At 31.5% G+C, this 23,220-nt stretch overlaps 1 protein-coding gene across 3 annotated transcripts in view; it reads left to right on the forward strand.

Moving 5' to 3' along the window:
* Pfk (ATP-dependent 6-phosphofructokinase) overlaps positions 1–14,273 on the forward strand; it is a 132,819-nt gene extending 118,546 nt beyond the window's left edge. Inside the window, exons 16-18 of one of the 3 annotated variants that reach the window (XM_075354517.1) lie at positions 4,917–5,139; positions 9,145–9,298; positions 13,248–13,388. In XM_075354517.1, coding sequence (XP_075210632.1) covers positions 4,917–5,139; positions 9,145–9,283 — 362 coding nt within the window. In that variant the 3' untranslated portion in view covers positions 9,284–9,298; positions 13,248–13,388. Of the gene's footprint in view, positions 1–4,916; positions 5,140–9,144; positions 9,299–13,247 lie in introns of all 3 variants that reach the window. The other 2 variants (XM_075354510.1, XM_075354502.1) reach the window with 2 other exon arrangements.
* The last annotated feature ends 8,947 nt before the right edge of the window (positions 14,274–23,220 follow it).

Below are 23,220 nucleotides of genomic sequence, written 5' to 3' on the forward strand. Positions count from 1 at the left end.
ACTAAGGAAGGGGTCACCAGAAAATTAAAAAATAACATTCTACGAGTCAGAGCGTGGAATGTTAGAAGTTTAAAACAGATTGGTAGGTTAGAAAATTTAAAAAGGGAAAATGGATAGGATAAATGTAGATGTAGTAGGAATTAGTGAGATTCGGTGGGAAGAGGAAAACGACTTTTGGTCCGGTGATTTTAGAATAATTAACTCAGGTTCAAATAATGGGCAGGCAGGAGAAGGATTCGTAATGAACAAGAAGATAGGGAAAAGAGTAGAGTATTTAAAAATGCATAGCGATAGAATCATTGTAATAAGGATAAAATCAAAACCTAAACCAAAACGATTGTTCACGTCTATATGCTTACAAGCGCCCATGATGATGATGAGGTAGAGTGTGTATACGAAGAGATTGATGAAGCAATTAAACACATAAAAGGAGATGAAAATTTAATAATAGTTGGAGATTGGAATGCAAGCATTGGAAAATGTAAGGAAGGAAATATAGTGGGTGAATACGAGCTGGGCAAAAGGAATGAAAGAGGGGACCGACTTATAGAGTTTTGCACGAAGTATAATTTAGTAATTTCCAACACCCAATTTAAAAATCATAATAGAAGAATATACACTTGGAAAAAGCCAGGCGATACTGCAAGGTATCAGATAGATATATCATGGTTAAGCAAAGATTTAGAAATCAACTCGTTGACTGCAAAACTTACCCTGGAGCAGACATTGATAGCGACCATAATTTGGTGATAATGAAATGTAGATTGGGGTTTAAAAACCTGAAGAAAAGATGTCAGATAAATCTGTGGAATTTAGAGAAGCTTGAGGAAGAGGAGGTAAAGAAGATTTTTGAGGAGGACATCGTAAGAGATCTGAGTAAAAAAGATAAGGTAGAAAATGTAGAAGAAGTATGGGAGAATGTTAAAAAGGAAATTCTTAAATCAGCAGAAGCGAACTTAGGCAGAACAAAGAGAACTGGTAGAAAACCTTGGGTTTCAGACGATATATTGCAGCTGATGGATGAACGTAGAAAATATAAGAATGCTAGTGATGAAGAAAGTAAAAGGAACTACCGGCAATTAAGAAATGCTATAAACAGGAAGTGCAAACTAGGGAAAGAAGAGTGGATTAAAGAAAAGTGTTCAGAAGTGGAAAGAGAAATGAACATTGGTAAAATAGACGGAGCATAAAGAAAAGTTAAAAAATATTTTGGGGTACATAAATTAAAATCTAATAATGTGTTAAACAAAGATTGTACACCGATTTATAGTATGAAAGGTAAAGTCGATAGGTGGGTGGAATATATTGAAGAGTTATACAGAGGAAATGAATTAGAAAATGGTGTTGTAGAGGAAGAAGAGAAAGTTGAAGAGGATGAAATTGGATAAACAATACTGAGATCTGAATTTAAGAGAGCATTAAAAGATTTGAATGGCAGAAAGGCTGCTGGAATAGACGGAATACCTGTAGAATTACTGCGCAGTGCAGGTGAGGAAGCGATTGATAGATTATACAAACTGGTATGTAATATTTATGAAAAAGGGGAAGTTCCGTTAGACTTAAAAAAAAAGTGTTATAGTCATGATATCAAAGCAGGGGCAGATAAATGTCAAGAATACAGAACAATTAGTTTAACTAGTCATGCATCAAAAATCTTAACTAGAATTCTATACAGAAGAATTGGGAGGAGAGTGAAAGAAGTGTTAGGAGAAGACCAATTTGGTTTCAGGAAAAGTATAGGGACAAGGGAAGCAATTTTAGGCCTCAGATTAATAGTGGAAGGAAGATTAAAGAAAAACAAACCAACATACTTGGCTTTTATAAATCTAGAAAAGACATTCATTCGATAACGTAGACTGGAATAAAATGTTTAGCATTTTTTAAAAATTAAGGTTAAATACAGAGATAGAAAAACAATCGCTAACATTTACAGGAACCAAACAGCAACAGTAATAATTGAAACATAAGAAAGAAGCCATAATAAAAAAAAAAAGTCTGACAAAGATGGTGCCTATCCCCGTTACTTTTTAATCTTTACATAGAACTAGCAATCAATGATAAAGAACAATTTAGATCCGGAGTAACAGTACAAGGTGAAAAGATAAAGATGCTACGATTTGCTGATGATATAGTAATTCTAGCTGAGAGTAAAAAGGATTTAGAAGAAACAATGAAAGGCATGGATGAAGTCCTACACAAGAACTAACGCATTAAATTAAACAAGAACAAAACGAAAGTAATGAAATATACTAGAAATAATGAAGATGGACCACTGAATGTGAAAATCGGAAGAGAAAAGATTATGGAGGTAGAAGAATTTTGTTATTTGAGAAGTAGAATTACTAAAGATGGACGAAGTAGGAATGATATAAAACCAAATAGCACAGGCGAAACGAGCTTTCAGTCAGAAATATAATATGTTTACATCAAAAATTAATTTAAATGTCAGGAAAAGATTTTTGAGAGTATGTTTGGAGTGTCGCTTTATATGGAAGTGAAACTTAGACGATCAGAGTATCTGAGAAGAAAAGATTAGAAGCTTTTGAAATGTGGTGCTACAGGAGAATGTTAAAAATCAGATGGGTGGATAAAGTGACAAATGAAGAGGTGTTACGGCAAATAGATGAAGAAAGAAGCATTTGGAAAAATATAGCTAAAAGAAGAGACAGACTTATGGGCCACATACTAAGGCACCCTGGAATAGTCGCTTTAATATTGGAAGGACAGATAGAAGGAAAAAAATTATGTAGGCAGGCCACATTTGGAATATGTAAAACAAATTGTTAGGGATGTAGGATGTAGGGGATATGCCGAAATGAAAAGTCTAGCCCTAGATAGGGAATCTTTGAGAGCTGCATCAAACCAGTCAAATGTCTGAAGACAAAAAAAAAGCACGTACATATGTACACTACACTACTTTTAAATATATATATATATATATATATATATATATATATATATATATATAGTTTAAAACGCTGTAATTAATCCCAAGCTTAAAAATAAAAAAAAGCTTTTTCAGCTTTAAATTGGGATTGCCTAAAATGACAATAATGTTTGTATTTTTTAACTTTTATACCATAAATGCTAATAAATGTGTATCAAAAACATTCATTTTATATTTTTTTCAAAGAATTGTTTGTGTTATAATTGTAGTGCTGTTTGCTTTAATTTTAATTTAAAGAACAAATGTTTTTCTAGTTTTCCAATTTATTTAATAAAAATTTATTAAAATTAAATAAAAAAAGGGAACTTGCTTTGTTGCTTCAACCTGAAGCACATTAATAGAATAGATTTTCTTCCATTAGTACCTGTTTGAAGATAAACTATGCACCTCTGTACATTTCAGCCATTATAAATTAGTTACTTTGCTTTGACAGCATGCATCTTGACAAGTAGTAGAATATTATTTGGGTAATACGACTACGTAAGATTAATTAAGATAAACCTGTGAAATAGGTTGCCATATATTAAATTAACTCTACCACTCACATATTTTTACTTCCTTGTACGAAGTAAAGGAAGTATTGTGATCGGAAAAAATTTCAGTTTTCAAATTTCAATGGAAATAACCATTTAGGCCATCCCTGAATCCATTTTGACTAGTTTTGGCGTGATGTCTGCATGTCTGTATCTTGCATAACTCAAAACTGATAGCCATAGGATGTTGAAATTACGGATTTAGGACTGCTATAACATCTAGTAATAGGTTCTCATTGAGGGCTTTTCAACAATATATCATAAGCAGTACTTATTTTCATTGGTTCCAGAGTAATACCCAAATAAAATTTTAATTAATGAAATATTCGGATTTTACAAGGGAACGACGGCACATCGGTTCGAATCAGACTTCATCTCCTTCAACTTTTTTTTATTTAAACATATGATTTATTAATAATTATTAACCTCTGATTGTAAAAAGATTTTTACAAAAAATAATAATTCAATAATAACAATAAAAAAAGATATGAAAAATATCAGACGTTATTGGAAATTATGTGGTGTCCGTACCAGATTTTTTCCATTGAATTTGAAGTTTATATAAAGTTCAGTTTTTTTACCATTATTATAAAGCTTCAGAATGACAAAAAGAAAATACTGCAAATGTGGTAATTTCCTAAGTACTTCAAATGTAATATCTCTGATTTATTTTCAGGAGACCTTAATTTTTTTTTTCTGTTAACATTTGTAGGGTTTAATCATTTTCAGTATATCTTTGTTTAAATTACATTTAAATTTAGTATTAGCCTAAATTTATCATTACATTATTTAAAACTGGATTGAAACAAAAGTTAAAATTTGTAGTTGACTCATGAAATTTGATCATAATCAGGAATTTGTTTGACTGTTTTGAAACTTTCTGATGTCTTTTGGTGCTTGATCCTTACTGTTATAAGTGACAAACCAAATATTTCCAGTCAAATATTAGATAAGAGATTCCATCACCTTCATCTACAGCAGTGCTATAACATAAAAAATGCTATTCTGTAGCATAAAAAGTAAAAAGTACTGATAGCATAAAAATCTTTACATGGTACTTTAATGATTAAATTTGTAGAACAGCAGTAAAAGTTATAGAAAAACAAATAACTTTTTAACTGATGTATCAAGTTTCAAGACATTAGAATTAGTCAGCTCTATCCAATTGTTCATCCGATTTGGGGTTTGGTTTTATTACATCCAAGTGCGAAGTAAATTTAATTATTTTGTGTGCATGTGTGTGAATTTATTAGTATAAAGGAATAGTTTATTTATTATTGGTTATTATATTAAAAAAATAGTAATTTATAAGAAAAATACTTTTATCATGTTATCTACCTCTTGCGAATAACTTATAGTTAAAATTTGTCTTTGTAGTTGTATTATTTTTATGTTATTGGTCACTATTATGAATAATTAAAGGAATTTATTTACAGGACACATGCAACAAGGAGGGTCACCTACTCCCTTTGACCGTAATATGGGGACAAAACAGGGTGCTAGATGTGTTGAGTGGTTGGTAGAGACCTGCAAAAAATATTCTGTTGGTACTGGGAAAGTATATGCAGATAAACCGGATTCTGCTGTTCTCATGGGAATTGTACGCAGACAGTACAAATTCTCACCTCTTGTTGATCTAAAACAAGACACAAATTTTGAGTCAGTATTTATTTCTCTTTATTGCTTAATTTGTGTATGTGAACTTTTTGATAGTGATTTATAAATTACTTTTTTTTTTATTTTGCTGTAGAATATAATGATACTTCATTTTTACTCAAAAGCATTAATTATTCAATGATAGGTATTTTGACTAATATAAAATCAATGTATTAATCAGCCTAAAAATTGCTTTAAACTATTACTACCAGTTGTTAAATAAGAATTATGCATCCCATATTGTACTTAGTGTGATATTTGTTACTGAATAATAATAATAATAATAATAATAATAATAATAACTGAATGGATGTAGGCTTTTATTTATTTTCTTTTAATTTCAACCATTGCTTTACTGACGTTGATTATTATTATTAGTCATTTAGTCATTTTTGTACCTGACTGTAGTGAATAATCCTGGTCGAGGGCAGTTCGCGTGCTGAGATCGAGCTCAGAGCGACATAGGCATGTAAGGTTCTTGGGATATGGAGTCTTCAGCATAAGATGGTTTTCAGTGTGGAGAAAACCACTATGATGTTTTTGAAGGGCCGGCTAGCCGCAACTCACGAGTTGTGATGGACTGCCTTCCAATCAAGTATGACACTCTTCAGAAGTATCTGGGTGTTAACCTTGATGAGAGGCTTCTCTTCAAGGAGCACTTGCAGTATGTGGTGAAGAAGGCTATTGATGCTTTCTTCGGCATCCGTAGGGTTGTCCATCCCGATTGGGTGTTGAATTTCCATACCATGTGAATTCTTTACAGAGGAGTCTGTGAGGCCATTATGTTGTACACTGCACCCGTCTGGGCTCATCGTATGCGGTACCTATGTTATAGGGACATTCTATTATGAGCCCAGCGTCTTCTTTTATTAGCGGTTGTCGGCGGTTACAGGACTGTCTCGCGAAAGGCAGTAACTGTGATCGCAGGCATCAAACCCCTGGATATTTCAGCTACGAAACGTAGCCAGCGGTATGTTGCAAAGTAGGGAGGCCTTCTTACATCAGAGCGTATGCGTGAGATCGAAGACCAAGGTTTTGACTCTTGGCAAGCAAGGTGGAACGATTCTTCTACAGGCGTTATACGCATGGTATATTTCCTAATGTTAGAGAGTTGCAAGCGGTTAGCTGGATATCCCCCAATCTGCACACAATGCAGTTTCTCTCTGGACATGGTACCTTTAGGGAAAAATTGGCTAAGTTTAGGTTGGTTGACTCCGGCTTATGTCCGGACTGTAGGTTCGATGACACTGTGGACCATGTCCTACACATCTGTCCCAGGTACGAAGCTGAGCGTACCAGAGTTACTAGGGAACTCAAGAGAGTAAACTCCTTGGATCTGCGAGTCAACTGGAGGACTGCTGAAGGAATTTACTAGCTGATAGGAACCTGGATGGCTAGGGACCGCCTGGGCAGTTGACTGGCCGAGGGTAGCGCTCTGGCAGCGTGCCTCAGTTAGATTTAAGAGGTGTCATTTGATAATGGAATTAAGCTGCCGGCGGAGTTGCGGCTGCTGCCAACGAGCATGGAATTCCTTGTCCCCGGGGGGTGTAGTCATGTTTCAACGGGGGCATTTGTATGAGCAAACGACACTGTTGGCAGGACGTGGCTGCGTGCTGCTTAGGTGGCATGTAGTGGCGTTTCGACGGCGGTCATGGAAGAAAGTGAATGTCACGCGGGACTCCGCGATGGAGCTGAGTGGGAGTAGGCATTAATTCTCCTCTCCCCGGTAGACCAGAACGGAGTCAGTTAGCTTTGCACTAATGATGAGTTAATGTTAGCAGGGTTCTCTAAGCGAACTAGAACTAAATTTCATTGCAATTTAACACTTTTAGTAGGAAAGTTGTTGTAGTGGTTTAGTTATTGCCTCGAATCCGAGACATTCAATAAATTGGCTCATTAATTGTTAGAAGTAGGCGCAGGATCTTCAATCCGCGGTTAGGCTTCTAGCTTAGTTCCTGAGGGCGACGTGATAGCTGTAGTTGTTCATTGTCTTCTTCTGAAGGCATAAACTTAAAACTATCTTGGGGTGAATTTACCGATGCAGATGTCCCTTGGGGCATCTGCATCGGTGGCATCTCAGCAGGGCCTGAACTGAACGCTGTGGTATGTGATCAGTTTGAGGGCGAGAAGATGTCTTCCAATCCTCCGTTAAAGCCACTACTGGCTAGGAATGTAGGGGGTGGTGTAGCGACCGGACATGCTATGAGGCGGGATCTTCTCCCCTCGGGGGGAATCAAGATGTAGGTGAATAAGTATGAATATATACTATTAGTATCCTTGTTTTTATGAAATAAAAGAGATCACATCCCATAGAATCTCATTTCATTAAATCATTTACTACGAGATCAGTTAAAAAAATGAAGGAGTTAAATGAAAGTTGTAACTAATATAGTAGCAAAGTGTATACTAGCAACATCTTTGCTCTGTAAACAGTTGAGAGTATATTTTTTATTATTCAGATTTTGATAGATAATGTTGTGATGTATATATGTAATGATGAAATAAGCACTTGCATTGTAGGCTTTTGATGTAGGATTTTAATTATAAAACACTGACAGGTACTCACTCTTTTATTTTACTTATTTTTTTCACATATTCTCACCAGTAGATCAATTATAAACTAACATTATATTTGGTGAGAATATTTAGTGTAAACATAAGTAAACATTTTCAGATATTGGGTTCACTTTGTCCTTTTTAAATAAGGAAATATTTTATCTATATTTAATTGAAACAAATGTAAATTCATCTTCTGAGTTTTTATTTAGGAAACTCAGAAGAAGAACAGGAGCAATAGGAAACTTCATACTTTACTAGAACAGGAGCAATATATTGTATTTACCATGTTATTTTAAGGTTTAAGTAAAGAAGCCTTTGTTGAGATTAACAAAAATTCCACGTTCATTTATTAAATTTGTCTTAATTTACTGTATGTATATTTCAGGCAAAATAAGATTAGCCTGAGTTGTGAAAGACTATGGAATAGTTTGGTTAACATATTGGTTGTAGGTAAAATAGATATTTCTTTATAAATATGCTTATTGTACATTACGTTCAAACTAATTAGGCAGTTCAGCCATAAGTCTGGAAGTTATTAGTAACCAACAATCTGCAAAACTGTTATTTTATTTGCAAAAAAAATTTTAAATTGCCTAACATCATACAGTGAAGTTTGTTTGTAGACTGATTGTAGAAGGAATAGTTGCTTGGCTTTCCATGATAACCCCTTCAACAATTAGTTTATTTTCTTGTTTGACCCTCTAGATAGGACTAGGAGAAGTCTACAGGCATAATTGCTACCTCACCAACTCTCACTAAGGAAGCAAATGCCCTCTGCAATATTGGAGTTGACTCATGGAGTCCATCCAGGTAAATAGAAATCAAGGATTAGGAAAGGAAATTGAAGCAGGATCAACCAGCCTGTGAGGGACTGCCACAAGAAATCGTTGTAGTTATATTAATAGTTAAAATGTTATGAATTCTTTGAGATTACATATCATATAGTTAGCATAGTATAGAATGACCTGAAATGTGCCGCAAAGAATAATTTCATATTCAGTTCTGAAAAGGATCGACTTAAATGTTATATTTGCTTTCTGAAATATAAATTTGTTGAGTCAAATCTGTGAAATCAATAAGTTTTTGAATTAAAAGAAATTAATGAAAACAGATCTCTAACAATTAAATAAGGTTGAATTATGATAGGTAGACTCCATAATCAACAGTAGTAGGCAACCGTTTGACAATCACTCCCAAAGATGACACAGACATGCCATGCCTTTACTAGCCAAGTGGAGGCTAGAAAATAGTTTGTAGAAAGACATGATTTCATACACTGTATAAATTACAAGATGTGTTTAAACCCTTGCTGAACATTAGATATTATATTTTATAACATCAAATAACTTAATTAATGATCATTACTCACAATTACTTTTTACAGCAGCAATAAATATTTTTGATCATTTCATGCATGTCGATCTTTTGTAAATAAATTTTTTGTTTCAGGAAAAGGATACCTAAAAAACAGTGGTGGCTTAAATTAAGGCCACTGCTGCGCATGTTAGCAAAACATGACAGTGTATTAGAAAAAGATGTCCTATATCTTACTATTGACAAATGTGAAACTGATGATTCTCTTGTTTAGTAGCTTCAAAGATCAGTAATAGTATTTTGTTATATATAAGGCATTTGTTTATGTCTTTTAGTTATTATCTTGGGATTGTTATTTGTGAGATTGATTTTGTTGTACTTTTCTAACCAAATAGTTATGCAGGGGCAAATATCATATCATAATAGTCATTCATAAACTCATTTGTAATTCATTCTGGGGTGTTTTCATTTACTAGCAGAATTACAGGCATGTACTAGGTCTCAGTTATAATAACAGGGATTATACATAATACAAGAGCTTATAAGGTGTGTTTTACTAACAAAAATATTGGTCATTTTTATATTTGTTTCTTTTCATTAATTATCAAATTTTCTATAAATAGTTGTTGACCTTTAATTTTTTGAGATCTGTGATATGTTTATACAATATTCATCTTAATAATATTAATGGTTACTTGTAATATGAAAGTTTAGCATGCTTGTCAACAGTTACAATTTTTTTACATTATTAATACAAGTAGTTATTTGAATTTGAAATTAGGTATATTGTTGCTTCATATTTCCTTAAATATAAATTTAAAATAATAAGTATAATGGAAAGAGGAAAGTCACATTTCACTTTTAAAAGTTTCACATCAGTTTAAAAATTTAAATTTTATTTAATTATTTGAAGTAACTTTTTATTTTATTCATTAAGAATTCAGTGTATCTTTGAAATATTTTTTCAAATTGTAATGTTTTAGTTGAAATATCAAATAACATACCATGAAATGTGTCATACATATAAAACATATAATTTGAAATTTGAATACAGATTATAATTAAATAATTATAGGAGTATAATTATAATAACAGATTGATTTGCATGCCAGCCTTAAAATTAAAATATACTTTATGAATTATAAATTAACATCTTATGAAAAAGAGTAAAAGAGCATAAATAATATTCAGCCATATATTTTTGTATCTTTTATTATTAGTATTATCATCTATAACAAAAAGTTTGTTCATTGATGTTTCGCTGTAGGGTCCTCTGATTCCATCCATTATGATTATGATCTTAGAGATTATATAGCACAATTTGAATGGCGGTTTTTCCTGCCTTCCACTAGCATTGTATTTAAGTTTTTCTGCAAAAATAATGTCCATTAAAATACATTTTTAACTTATTAACTTAATCTATTCTTATGCTATCTCCATAACACCTTATAATAATTGCTAATGCATTATTTAATGGTATGTATTAAAAAAAAGATTTATTTGCGCCTTACCTGAAACCAAGGAAAAAGTTGCTGGTATTGGACATATTGAGCAGAGTACCCATGTGAATATGCTCAATACTTTCCTGACCATAACTCTTCTTGTGTATTAATGATTAACTTATGAATAAACTTTATACATGCGCTGGGGTTATATTCAGATTGAATGATAGGCTAAGTGTTAGAACAGAGTTGCAATGAAAATTTATTCAAGGTTAATGGGTACCTAGTTTCTATTACTTAATAGCATTATTAAACTATAGGTAGGTATATACAGCATGCTGGACTTATGTGATGATGCACAGGGAAACAAAACTGGTATGAACATTAGATAAGGATATTATTTAGCTTTTGTTTTTCAAGAATGTTGGTGTTACTTATTTCATGTTATCAATTTTATCATTTATAAAATTTTATTGGTTGCATGCTTAGAAAATGGTTGGTTTCAAACTTCAGGCTTTTTAAAAGTTTATGTTATTTCTTTTCTACAATTAATGATATAAAAGCTATTCATAAGATTAGTACAGAATGTATTGAAATGTGCTGCAATCTTTTCTATATATGTAGTATAGAATATTTGATTTTACATATGGGAGAAATATTTATTCTCTTAAAAATCATTTTATTTTTAGTAATTTATAGAATAAGCATGTTTTAAAATAATTATATTTATTCTGCATGAAAATTAGTTACAGAAAGTATGTGTGTTTCTATTTCCTCACCTATTAGACCTATTATGTTTTTGGAGCAGTTGCCAGAAGCTCATTATGACATGTAAGATGACTGTTAGTAAGACTAAGATGTTTGTTTATAGATTATCTCAAGTAATCTATATTTGATTCTTCTTCAAATTTAGAGAAAAGCAAGTTAAGTTTTCAGTTATTCCATATTTTTATAGAAAATTTGAGTTATTTTTAAGCTGATTGTAAATAACTATATTTGAAACAAGAAAAAGGTGGTATTATTACAAATTAATATTTTAATTTTTCTTACCATCAAAAAAGTCTTAAATTAAAGTAATTTGTCATCTTTTATCACAATTACCAATGTATGTCTCTTTCTAAAACAAATCTCAATTTGTTGTTTAAAAACTATTTTTCTACTCTTGTTGGCCCTTTAGATAGATCAATGAGATTAAATATAGTTTTTAACAAATTATTTCTATTTCTGGATTATTTTTTATTATTTTATATTTCAAATTATTTTTGATTAGTTATTTGCTATCAATTTTTATTTAAATTCACCACACTCCGCTTATTTTTTATGGTTTTACTAGATTATCCTAGTGGGGAATATCCATTTGGTATTACCTAGTGGAATAACATAAAACATGTTTGATTGAATGATAGGAAAGTGTTAAACAGAATGGACTATATTTTATTGTATTGTACAAATGCACAATCCTCTGCAGGAGTTATATTGGCTCATGTGACAATTTTAATATTTTTTAATGTACTGTCAACAAAACTTTTATAAGTTTATAATTATTGCATAATAAAAAAATACCCGAATGAGAATTGATAACAGAGAAAAGTATTTAGTTTATCTAAGCAGATAAAAGCCAAATTCAAAATCCAATTAAAAAGAAATTGTAATAAATGAATGCTTAAGGAGAAGTTGATGTGTCCTTACTTGATATATTATTTCACAGAAAGTGACAATTGCATTAAGAGAGTTTTTTTAACTTTAGTTAAAAAAATGTTAGAATGTGTGTGTGCGCACGTGCACGCACGCCACTGTAATGTTTTTCAGTTTTTTTTTCAAATAATTGAAATCTTTTTCATTAAATTTAACATCTGTACATCTTATTTTATTTCCATTACTTTGAAAATCACTAATCTATAGCTTAACAGTTGAAGATTTTTTGCAATTTTTCTTCACTGAATTTATCCATCTTAACTTTTGTCTGTTGTATTCATATCATAGTTATTCATTTTATTGTTTTGTTACTTGTTTTATACTGTCTTACTTTTATTTGTTTAATAACATTAAACAAATAGCTTAATGGGATATAAGAAAAAGGATTTGTTATTTTTTTATGTAATTTAATCAAAATTTTATTTAATTACATGCTTCAATTACACGCATATTAAAAAAGGTTGCTAACTCAAAATACATGTTATCCCACAATAATCTAATTGATTTTCATAATCAGTATATTTAACGAATGGTATTCATTTAATATAGTCTAGTCTCACTTCCCGTTCGTACAGCCTTCCCCATCCTGTTGATTTCTCTATGCTTATTTGAATTTTTATTTTAAATAACTTTATGGCGTGTAAATCTGTGCTAAAAAGGCATTTTTGTAAAGACAAATATGTAGTGACAGATTTTACTTGTGTTAAGAGATGTTTCTTCTTAAAATTTTTGTGCATTTTGTATTTATCATTTTAGTTCTGTGAGAATTAGAGGTAGAAATTTATTGTTCTTTAATCAGCACTCTACTGAAAAACATATTCTTATTGTTCAGAACCAATTTTATACTTACAAGATATTGTAAGTAAAAGAGTTTTTATTTTTACATTAATGCCTTTTTGTATCATTTCATTCTTAGGATTTCTATCACTTTTTATGTTATGATTGTCATTAATTTGTAACATTTTAAATTAAAAAATTTATTAAGTATATTTGCCCCTGTTTTAAAGTGTGAAATCTAGAAAAATTATTTGTTCCTGTAATTTATTAATAATATTGCCTAAATTATTTCTTAAGTCATATATGAAAGAAACTCTGTTACAGACAGCGAATACCAAAGTATGAATGGTGGCTAAAACTACGTCCTCTGCTACGGATTTTGGCAAAGCATGAAAGTGCATATGTTGAAGAAGGTTTATACATTACATCAGATGAAAAAACAATGAATGATCCACTTTTATAATTCTTAATGATATCTTATATTTATTCCTACATTTTATTTTATTTTTTATTATTAACGAGTGGAATGTAAGAATTTTTGGTAGTATGTATTTTTGTATTAAAGGCAATTATGAAAGAAGCTTAAAATTAATTTTAGCACTGATTTATATAAATTAATTGGTAGCATTAAATTATTTATAAATTATTTTAACACCAGTTGAAAAAAGTGATTCTAATTATTTTATGTCTGTAAAAAGATAGAAAAATTTTTGTGCAAGATTGTTTTTTAATTTAAGTTTATATATGTATTTTACACCTATTGTGATTTCATTTTAAATATAATTTTATTTTATTTAAGTATTTAATCTTTAATATTTATTTAAATTATTTTTAACGATTAATAGTGATTAGTGATTCATTCTTAATTTATGGTTTTTTATACACTTACAGTTAGTTCACATACTGTTATAGAGGATATCCATAGTGATACTTCAAAGTAGTCTATAAAAAACTCCCAACAATACGGGTTTGTTTTCAACTAACTGTAAACACTTCAGAAATTGTCAGTGTTAACTGTACTGTACCAACTTAAATAAATATTTCAATACAATTATGATTATGCACTTCCAAATTATAATTTAGATAGTTAATTTCATAATTTAATAAAAGAATTTCTTTTTAAATGATATTCATGACAATCTACAGTGGGATGAAGAAAAGATTTTGTTTGCTCAATTATGCGTTTCATTTATGTATCTATAAAAAAGTAATTATATTACTAATTTTATTTATTGTTGTATAATTCATTGTGTTGATATATATATATATATATATATATATATATGAAACATTTATATATATTGATTATACTTTAATTATATTCAAAAAGTATGATTGTTTAGTATATACTGTAGCAATAAATTATTTATACTTATATACAAATTGACTGTCTCTTTATTTATCCATAATTAAAATTATATTGTGTCAATACTAATGATGTTGATAGTTGGATAGTAACATTTGGAACCAGTTGATGTTGGCCTTCTCTGGTATATTGGTCATAAAATCTCATACATATAAATACTAGTTTTTAGAGCCATTGATATGAGAGTTGCCAATATTTTACAATTTGTGGAGGAAAGTTGAGCAAAGTTCAGAAAGTAGACAACGTGTATATAAACTTGAAAATTTTTAAACCAGAATGACTACCAAAAGAGAGAATAAAAAACCATTGAGACTCACTGATGACATTGTCTTGCCCGAGAGAAAGACGATAAGTAATTGAGTTCAGCATTATGTCAGAAAATAATGCTGGAGAACTTAATCAGAGATAAAAAAATATCTGAGTAAATAACAAACAAGGGAGAGTTTTCAAATATAGATACAGGAATGGAAAATAAATTAGTAGTTCAGGAAAGAAAGACTAGGAAAATCAATACGGTTTTTGAACAATATATGTATATATATAATGTACACAAAAATGTAAAATTAAAGAGAAGCCTGATGTTAAACTAAGATAATGTGTTAGCATAAGAAACACAAAGAAATAAACTATAATTTCTTTACTGTTAGAGTTATCGTTTTCAAAGAAACCGTGTTTGTTACTGTATCTAATAATTACAAGTGGCTAAATGACATAAATAGAACTCTAAAAAGAGTTCTTCAAATAGAATACAAAAAAGATCTTTATATATCTTTCTAATTTTTGTTGAATAACTTTGTTGATAACTGGATGCGGTTTGCAGCATTCTTCCTTGTACTGAGAGGCTTCTTAAATGAACTCGAAGAGAAAAATGATAAAACTAAATTCTGATCACCCAATCCAAAATGGCGGCCAACAATGTATTTCTTTCAGGTAGCTAGAATGATTTAAATTTTATTGTAAAAAAAAATCAAAATTTCAAAAAAAAACTTTAGATTTAAGTTTAACCTGACTTAGAAACCTGGTTTTGTTTTTTAATTAAAACTATAATAAATAAATATATGGGCTGGAATAATAGGTGACTTACTTGTTGAGCCATTTGTCATTATGCTGGTTCAGTGCCTTTCTCATGATGCAAGTAAGTATAGTGCAGAGGAGCACAATCTAACTAGAAAAACACACTCATCAATAAAGATTGTTTGTTTGGTCTACAAAGTATCACCATCTAAGTTACCATTTGTCATTAATGGTAACAATCTTGTCATTTGCTAAACAATTTTTATTGATGAGTGTTTATCGTGCTCCTCTGCACTACACTTGCATCATGAGAAATGCATTGAACCAGCCGTTTCCAAATTGTGATAATATTGAATGGCCAACCAGGTCACCTGACCTGAATCCCCTTCCTTTGGGGTATTTAAAATCAACTGTTTATAGCTCATAGCCAACTTCTACCAAAGAATAAGGTAAAAGGGAACGCATTGAGACAGAATGTAGGAACATTTCACCAAAAAGTTTTCACAATGTGAGAGAAGCTTTTCAAGCAGCATCTGTATTGCAACATGGAGGGCAGTTTGAATATTTAATATGAGGTACGCAAAATTTTTTCAGTTGAAATAATTTTGCGTATTGAGATAATAAAACTTAAGTTAATGTAATAACATTTGTGGTCACCATTTTGGTTTAAACAGTCAGAATTTATAATTTTTTTATTCCATTTTGCTTGTCTTGCAATGACAATGTATCACATAACCATACGTACCATTTAAAATATTTGACTGCCCGCTGCCCATCCTGCAGGCAGAATACTCTAAATTGGGGTTTAATGAAGAGAGAATCTGAATACCTGAAGTAACAAAAAAAATTAAGCATACAAAGTCTGTGAATAAAGTAATGAAGTTACTTTATGGCAGCAAAAGTGGCAACATTGTAAAGTTTAATATTAAACATATGGTTTTAATCTATTGTTGCCATGTAAGACTTTTCATGAAACGAGTTTTTGTTGTGCATTATAAAAATGAGTGATACTAATTACGAGCAACGTTGTGCAATCAAGTTTTGTGTTAAACTCTCTTGAGAGTGCTACTGAAACTTTTTAAAAATTGAAAAGGGCAGATGATGCTCTTTCACGAGCCCAAGTTTTTAGGTGGTTTAAAGCATTTTCAGATTGTCGGGAATCAGTTGCAGATAATCCATGTTCAGGAAGACAGTTAACGTCAAAAAGTGATAACAATGTTGAGTGAATCTGAGACTTGGTATGGTATGACCGGCAATTAACTGTAAGAATGATTGCCGCAGAACTAGATTTGAACCATACCGCAGTCCATCAAATTTTGACAAACGAATTTGAGATGAAAAATGTTTGTGCAAAATTGGTCCCAAAAAACCTCACTATTTTAACAAAAAAACAACAGGGTGGAAGTATGCTGTGATCTTTTACCACAAATTGAGACTGATCATGATTTTCTAAAAAATGTTATTACTGGTGATGAATCTTGGATATTTGAGTACGACCAAAAAACAAAACGCCACAGCAAGGAGTGGCACACTTCAAACTCACCACGTCCCAAAAAAGCAAAAATGAGCAAATCAAAACTATGCTAATTTGTTTCTTCAATAGTAATGACATTGTCCATAAGGAGTTTTTTCTTACAGGATACTGTAAATCATTATTTTTACTGAGAAATTCTTAAAAGACTGCAGAAAAGAGTTGCCATGTGAGACCAGCTATCAGACAACTAGATGCTCCATCATGTAGCAATGCATGACAGTGCACATTGCACTCTCAATTAATGAGTTTTTTGAGAAATAAACATTCCTGTAGTTCCTCAACCATATTATTCCCCTGACGAGTCCCTGCAACTTTTTCCTGTTCCTGACTTTAAAAAAACACCTCAATGGACACAATTTTGGTACTGTAGAAAACATTTTAAAAAATGTAACCGACCATCTAAAGGATATAGCGGTTTGAAGAGTGGAAAAACTGTTTTGCGTTGTGTGGCTTCGGAAGGATGAAGTTGTGAATTGCCATTTAGTCTTACTCATTTATAAACGAAAAAATCCTGAAAGACTCTTCGAAGACTCAACATGACAGTAATTGGGAGTATATATTCTAGAAAAAGGGAGATGAGGAATCGATGTTGCTTTATGAGCATTTGCAGTAAATATTTGATAAACAGAGTGAGGCGGATTTCTTAATTTTGCATAGGAAAGTATGCCTGTATAGAATGTAATTGGTTGTTTAGGAGAACAAGTTTTAAATAATAATTGTACATGTCGTACAGACTTTATCTGCTGCAATAAACTAAAGATAACGAATACATTTTTTAAATATAAAGACATTCATAAATCTACTTGGAATGCCAGAGGAATTAGGTCAATCATGTTTTGGCAAATATGAACAGTGCACCTTTATAGACAGTGCAAGTTTATAGAGGATTTGATGTGGGGTCTGATCACTTTCTGGTTATATCTTTTGTCTTGCTGCCAGTAAGGTAGAAAAAGAGTAAAATACTAACAAACAGTATGAATCATGAGACCTTGCCAATTGTGAAAGGGCTTGCATGCTCAGTAATACAGATTAGTTGGACCAAAGGTGCAACCATATCAGAGTGGTATCTGTTGAGAGCCAGCCTAAGGAATGTTTCCTGAAAGAGGGCAGCAGCTGTTAAGGGCGTAAGTCAAGAAGACAAACTCCCATATTAACATCACTCAATCTTCTGAGTGCAGCACAGCTGAAAGCGATGGAAAACTACAGCTGTTTTTCTTTTCCAAGAAAATGTAGCTCTCTTCACTTTAATGTAACAAAGATGGAGGCCACCTTCCTTGGTAAAATATTTCCTCTTTAAATTGTATGTTTAAAGAGGTAAATGGGTAGGTTAAATGTAGATGTAGTAAGAATCAGCAAGGTTCGGTGGGTTGAGGAAAACAACTTTTGGTCAGGTGATTGTAGAACAATTAACTTAGCATCAAGTAAAGAGCAGTCAGGAGTAAGTTTCGTAACGAACAAGAAGATAAGGAAGAATTTATTTTATTTAATTTTATTTCAAAAAGCATAGCGATAGAATCATTGTAATCAGAATAAAATCAAAACCTAAGCCGTCAACGATTGTTATCGTCTACATGCCTACAAGTGCCCATGATGATGATGAGGTAGAGTGTACATACGAAGAAATTGACGACGCAATTAAATACATAAAAGGGAATGAAAATTTAAAAATAGTTAGGGATTGGAATGCAAACATCGAAAAAGGCAAGGAAAGAAATACTGTAGGTGAATACGGGCTGGGAAAAAGGAATGAAAGAAGGGACCAACTTATTGAGTTTTGCACAAAGCATAATTTAGTAATTGCCAATACAGATTAAAAATCATAATAGAAGATTATACACATACAAAAAGCCAGGCAATACTGCAAGGTGTCAGATTGATTATATCATGGTTAAGCAAAGATTTAGAAATCAACTCATTGACTACCAAGTATATCCAGGAGCAGACATTATTATCGATCATAATTTGTTGCTAATGAAATCTAGATTGGGTTTAAAAACCTGAAGAACAGGTGCCAGATGAATCGGTGGAATTTAGAGTAGCTTGAGGAAGAAGAAGTAAAGAAGATCTTTGAGGGGAGACATCACAAGAGTTCTGAGTAAAAAGATAAGGTAGAAAATATAGAAGAAGAATGGGAGAATGTAAAAAAGGAAATCCTTAAATCAGCAGAGTCGAACTTAGACGGAAGAAAGAGAACTAGTAGAAAACATTGGATATCAGAAGATATATTGTAGCTGATGGAGGAGCGTAAAAAGTATAAAAATACTAGCGATGAAGAAGGTAAAAAGGATCTATCGACAATTAAGAAATACTATAAACAAGAAGAGCAAATCAGCTAAAGAAGAGTGGATTAAAGAAAAGCGTTCAGAAGTGGAAAGAGAAATTGTCATTAGTAAGACGAAGCGTACAAGAACGTTAAGGACAATTTTGAGGGAAGTAAGTTAAAATCTAGTCGTGTTAAATAAAGATGTCACACCAGAAACTGGTGTTGTAGAGGAAGTCAAAGAGAATGCAAAGGGAGATACAACACTGAGATCTGAATTTAACAAAGCATTAAAGGCTTTGAACGGGAGAAAGTCTTCTGGTATAGACGGGACAGAAAAATAACATATAGTAGCATTAGATTTAATTTTCATTATTTAGTTAGTTTTATTATGTATAATTTTGCTAGAGAATTTTTAGTTATTTTTGTATGTCGAATGGCAACTCCAGTATTAAAACAAGTACACTTAAAACATGATCCCTGACTTTTCAGGTAATCCTACATCACTGAATAAATTCATTACACTGTCTGACAAATCGGTATAGAAAATATCATGTAAATAATATTCCGGACGATATCCAAAATGGACACTTATTTTCGACAATATTATCTAAGATAAAGTCACCAGCGTTAAAATTAGTTATTAGTTCAAATAATTATGAAGGACAGTGGCAGGTACTGTTAAATGTTTATTTAAATAAGCGACATTGTTTTACTTTAAATATGCCATTAAATGCATGAAAATTTTGACAATATTTATAACTACTCATGTTTTTACAAAAAAAAAGAAGTTAAAATTCAGATAGTGTCTTAAATTAATGTATATCAAATTGTAAGAATTTAAACCTTAGGATTACAATCTATTTATAAATAAAAAGAAACGAATGCATAAATATTTCTATAATTAATTCACGATGTGTAAATACAATTTTTCATTTACTACACTTATTATTCAAAAAAATATTTAAGCTCATAAGAACTGGCTACGTTAATTTTATTTACTTGCATGCTATCCTTAGTTACAAACATCTAACTGCAAAAGTATTACGATGCTATTCACAACATCATTCAGTATCTGTAATTCTTGACTAGATTACAACAAACAATTACGTTAACATAATAAAATTAAAATTTATTGCTAAAACATCTATAGAATAAAGTAAAAATTTAAACAAATATTTTCTCTAAGAACGACCAGATTTAGTAGTGATGTTCGAAGAAGAGAGTACGTAGCTCTCTTCTTCGTACACCCAAATATCTAGCGTATTACTCAAATTTTTTTAACTGCTACTGTTCACAAGATATAAACTAAGAAATATCAGAATCTTTATATACGTGTAAATAAGAAAAAACATAAAGCTCACTAATGTTAACTTTTAATTTGAACATCTAAGGCTCTTTTTTGCAATTTATTTCTTGCCGCGATATTATTTCAAGTGAACCTTTTTTAAAAAGTAAGCCTTTTTGATTTTCCTAATTTTTTTTTTTTGTCTTCAGTCATTTAACTGGTTTGATGCAGCTCTCCAAGATTCCCTATCTAGTGCTAGTCGTTTCATTTCAGTATACCCTCTACATCCTACATCCCTAGCAATTTGTTTTACATATTCCAAACGTGGCCTGCCTACACAATTTTTCCCTTCTACCTGTCCTTCCAATATTAAAGCGACTATTCCAGGGTGCCTTAGTATGTGGCCCATAAGTCTGTCTCTTCTTTTAGCTATATTTTTCCAAATGCTTCTTTCTTCATCTATTTGCCGTAACACCTCTTCATTTGTCACTTTATCCACCCATCTGATTTTTAACATTCTCCTGTAGCACCACATTTCAAAAGCTTCTAATCTTTTCTTCTCAGATACTCTGATCGTCTAAGTTTCACTTCCATATAAAGCGACACTCCAAACATACTCTCAAAAATCTTTTCCTGACATTTAAATTAATTTTTGATGTAAACAAATTATATTTCTGACTGAAAGCTCATTTCGCCTGTGCTATTCGGCCTTTTATATAGCTCCTGCTTCGTCCATCTAGTAATTCTACCTCCCAAATAACAAAATTCTTCTACCTCCATAATCTTTTCTCCTCCTATTTTCACATTCAATGGTCTATCTTTGTTATTTCTACTACATTTCATTACTTTTGTTTTGTTCTTGTTTATTTTCATGTGATAGTTCTTGTGTGGGACTTCATCTATGCCGTTCATTGTTTCTTCTAAATCCTTTTTACTCTCGGCTAGAATTACTATATCATCAGCAAATCGTAGCATCTTTATCTTTTCACCTTGTACTGTTACTCCAAATCTAAATTGTTCTTTAACATCATTAACTGCTAGTTCCATGTAAAGATTAAAAAGTAACGGGGATAGGGAACATCCTTGTCGGACTCCCTTTCTTATTACAGCTTCTTTCTTATGTTCTTCAATTGTTACTGTTGCTGTTTGGTTCCTGTACATGTTAGCAATTGTTCTTCTATCTCTGTATTTGAACCCTAATTTTTTTTAAATGCTGAACATTTTATTCCAGTCTACGTTATTGAATGCCTTTTCTAGGTATATAAACGCCAATTATGTTGATTTGTTTTTCTTTAATCTTCCTTCTACTATTAATCTGAGGCCTAAAATTGCTTCCCTTGTCCCTATACTTTTCCTGAAACCAAATTGGTCTTCTCCTAACACTTCTTCCAATCTCCTCTCAATTCTTCTGTATAAAATTCTAGTTAAGATTTTTGATGCATGACTAGTTAAACTAATTGTTCTGTATTCTTCACATTTATCTGCCCCTGCTTTCTTTGGTATCATTACTATAACACTTTTTTTGAAGTATGACGGAAATTCCCCTTTTTCATAAATATTACACACCAGTTGTATAATCTGTCAATCGCTTTCTCACCTGCACTGCGCAGTAATTCTACAGGTATTCCGTCTATTCCAGGAGCCTTTCTGCCATTCAAATCTTTTAATGCTCTCTTAAATTCAGATCTCAGTATTGCTTTTCCCATTTCATCCTCCTCAACTTCCTCTTCTTCCTCTATAACACGATTTTCTAATTCATTTCCTCCGTATAACTCTTCAATATATTCCACCCATCTATCGACTTTACCTTTCGTATTATATATTGATGTGCCATCTTTGTTTAACACATTATTAGATTTTAATTTATATACCCCAAAATTTTCCTTAACTTTCCTGTATGCTCCGTCTATTTTACCAATGTTCATTTCTCTTTCCACTTCTGAACACTTTTCTTTAATCCACTCTTCTTTCGCCAGTTTGCACTTCCTGTTTATAGCATTTCTTAATTGCCGGTAGTTCCTTTTACTTTCTTCATCACTATCATTCTTATATTTTCTACGTTCATCCATCAGCTGCAATATATCGTCTGAAACCCAAGGTTTTCTACCAGTTCTCTTTATTCCGCCTAAGTTTGCTTCTGCTGATTTAAGAATTTCCTTTTTAACATTCTCCCATTCTTCTTCTACATTTTCTACCTTATCTCAATTCTACCTCAAACTTCTCTAAATTCCACCGATTCATCTGACACCTTTTCTTCAGGTTTTTAAACCCCAATCTACATTTCATTATCACCAAATTATGGTCACTATCAATGTCTGCTCCAGGGTAAGTTTTGCAGTCAACAAGTTGATTTCTAAATCTTTGCTTAACCATGATATAATCTATCTGATACCTTGCAGTATCGCCTGGCTTTTTCCAAGTGTATATTCTTCTATTATGATTTTTAACTTGGGTGTTGGCAATTACTAAATTATACTTCGTGCAAAACTCTATAAGTCGTCCCCTCTTTCATTCCTTTTGCCCAGCCCGTATTCACCCACTATATTTCCTTCCTTGCCTTTTCCAATGCTTGCATTCCAATCTCAAACTATTATTAAATTTTCATCTCCTTTTACGTGTTTAATTGCTTCATCAATCTCTTCGTATACACACTCTACCTCATATCATCATGGGTGCTTGTAAGCATATAGATGTTAACAATCGTTGTCGGTTTAGGTTTTGATTTTATCCTTATTACAATGATTCTATCCTAATGATCCTTATGATTCTTTCCTAATTATTGTTTCACAAATATTTTACTTTTTTGTAGTATATACATTCTGAATCTACTTTTTT

This window comes from Lycorma delicatula, chromosome 1 (genome assembly GCF_047948215.1).
Source record: "Lycorma delicatula isolate Av1 chromosome 1, ASM4794821v1, whole genome shotgun sequence".
NCBI lineage: Eukaryota > Metazoa > Arthropoda > Insecta > Hemiptera > Fulgoridae > Lycorma > Lycorma delicatula.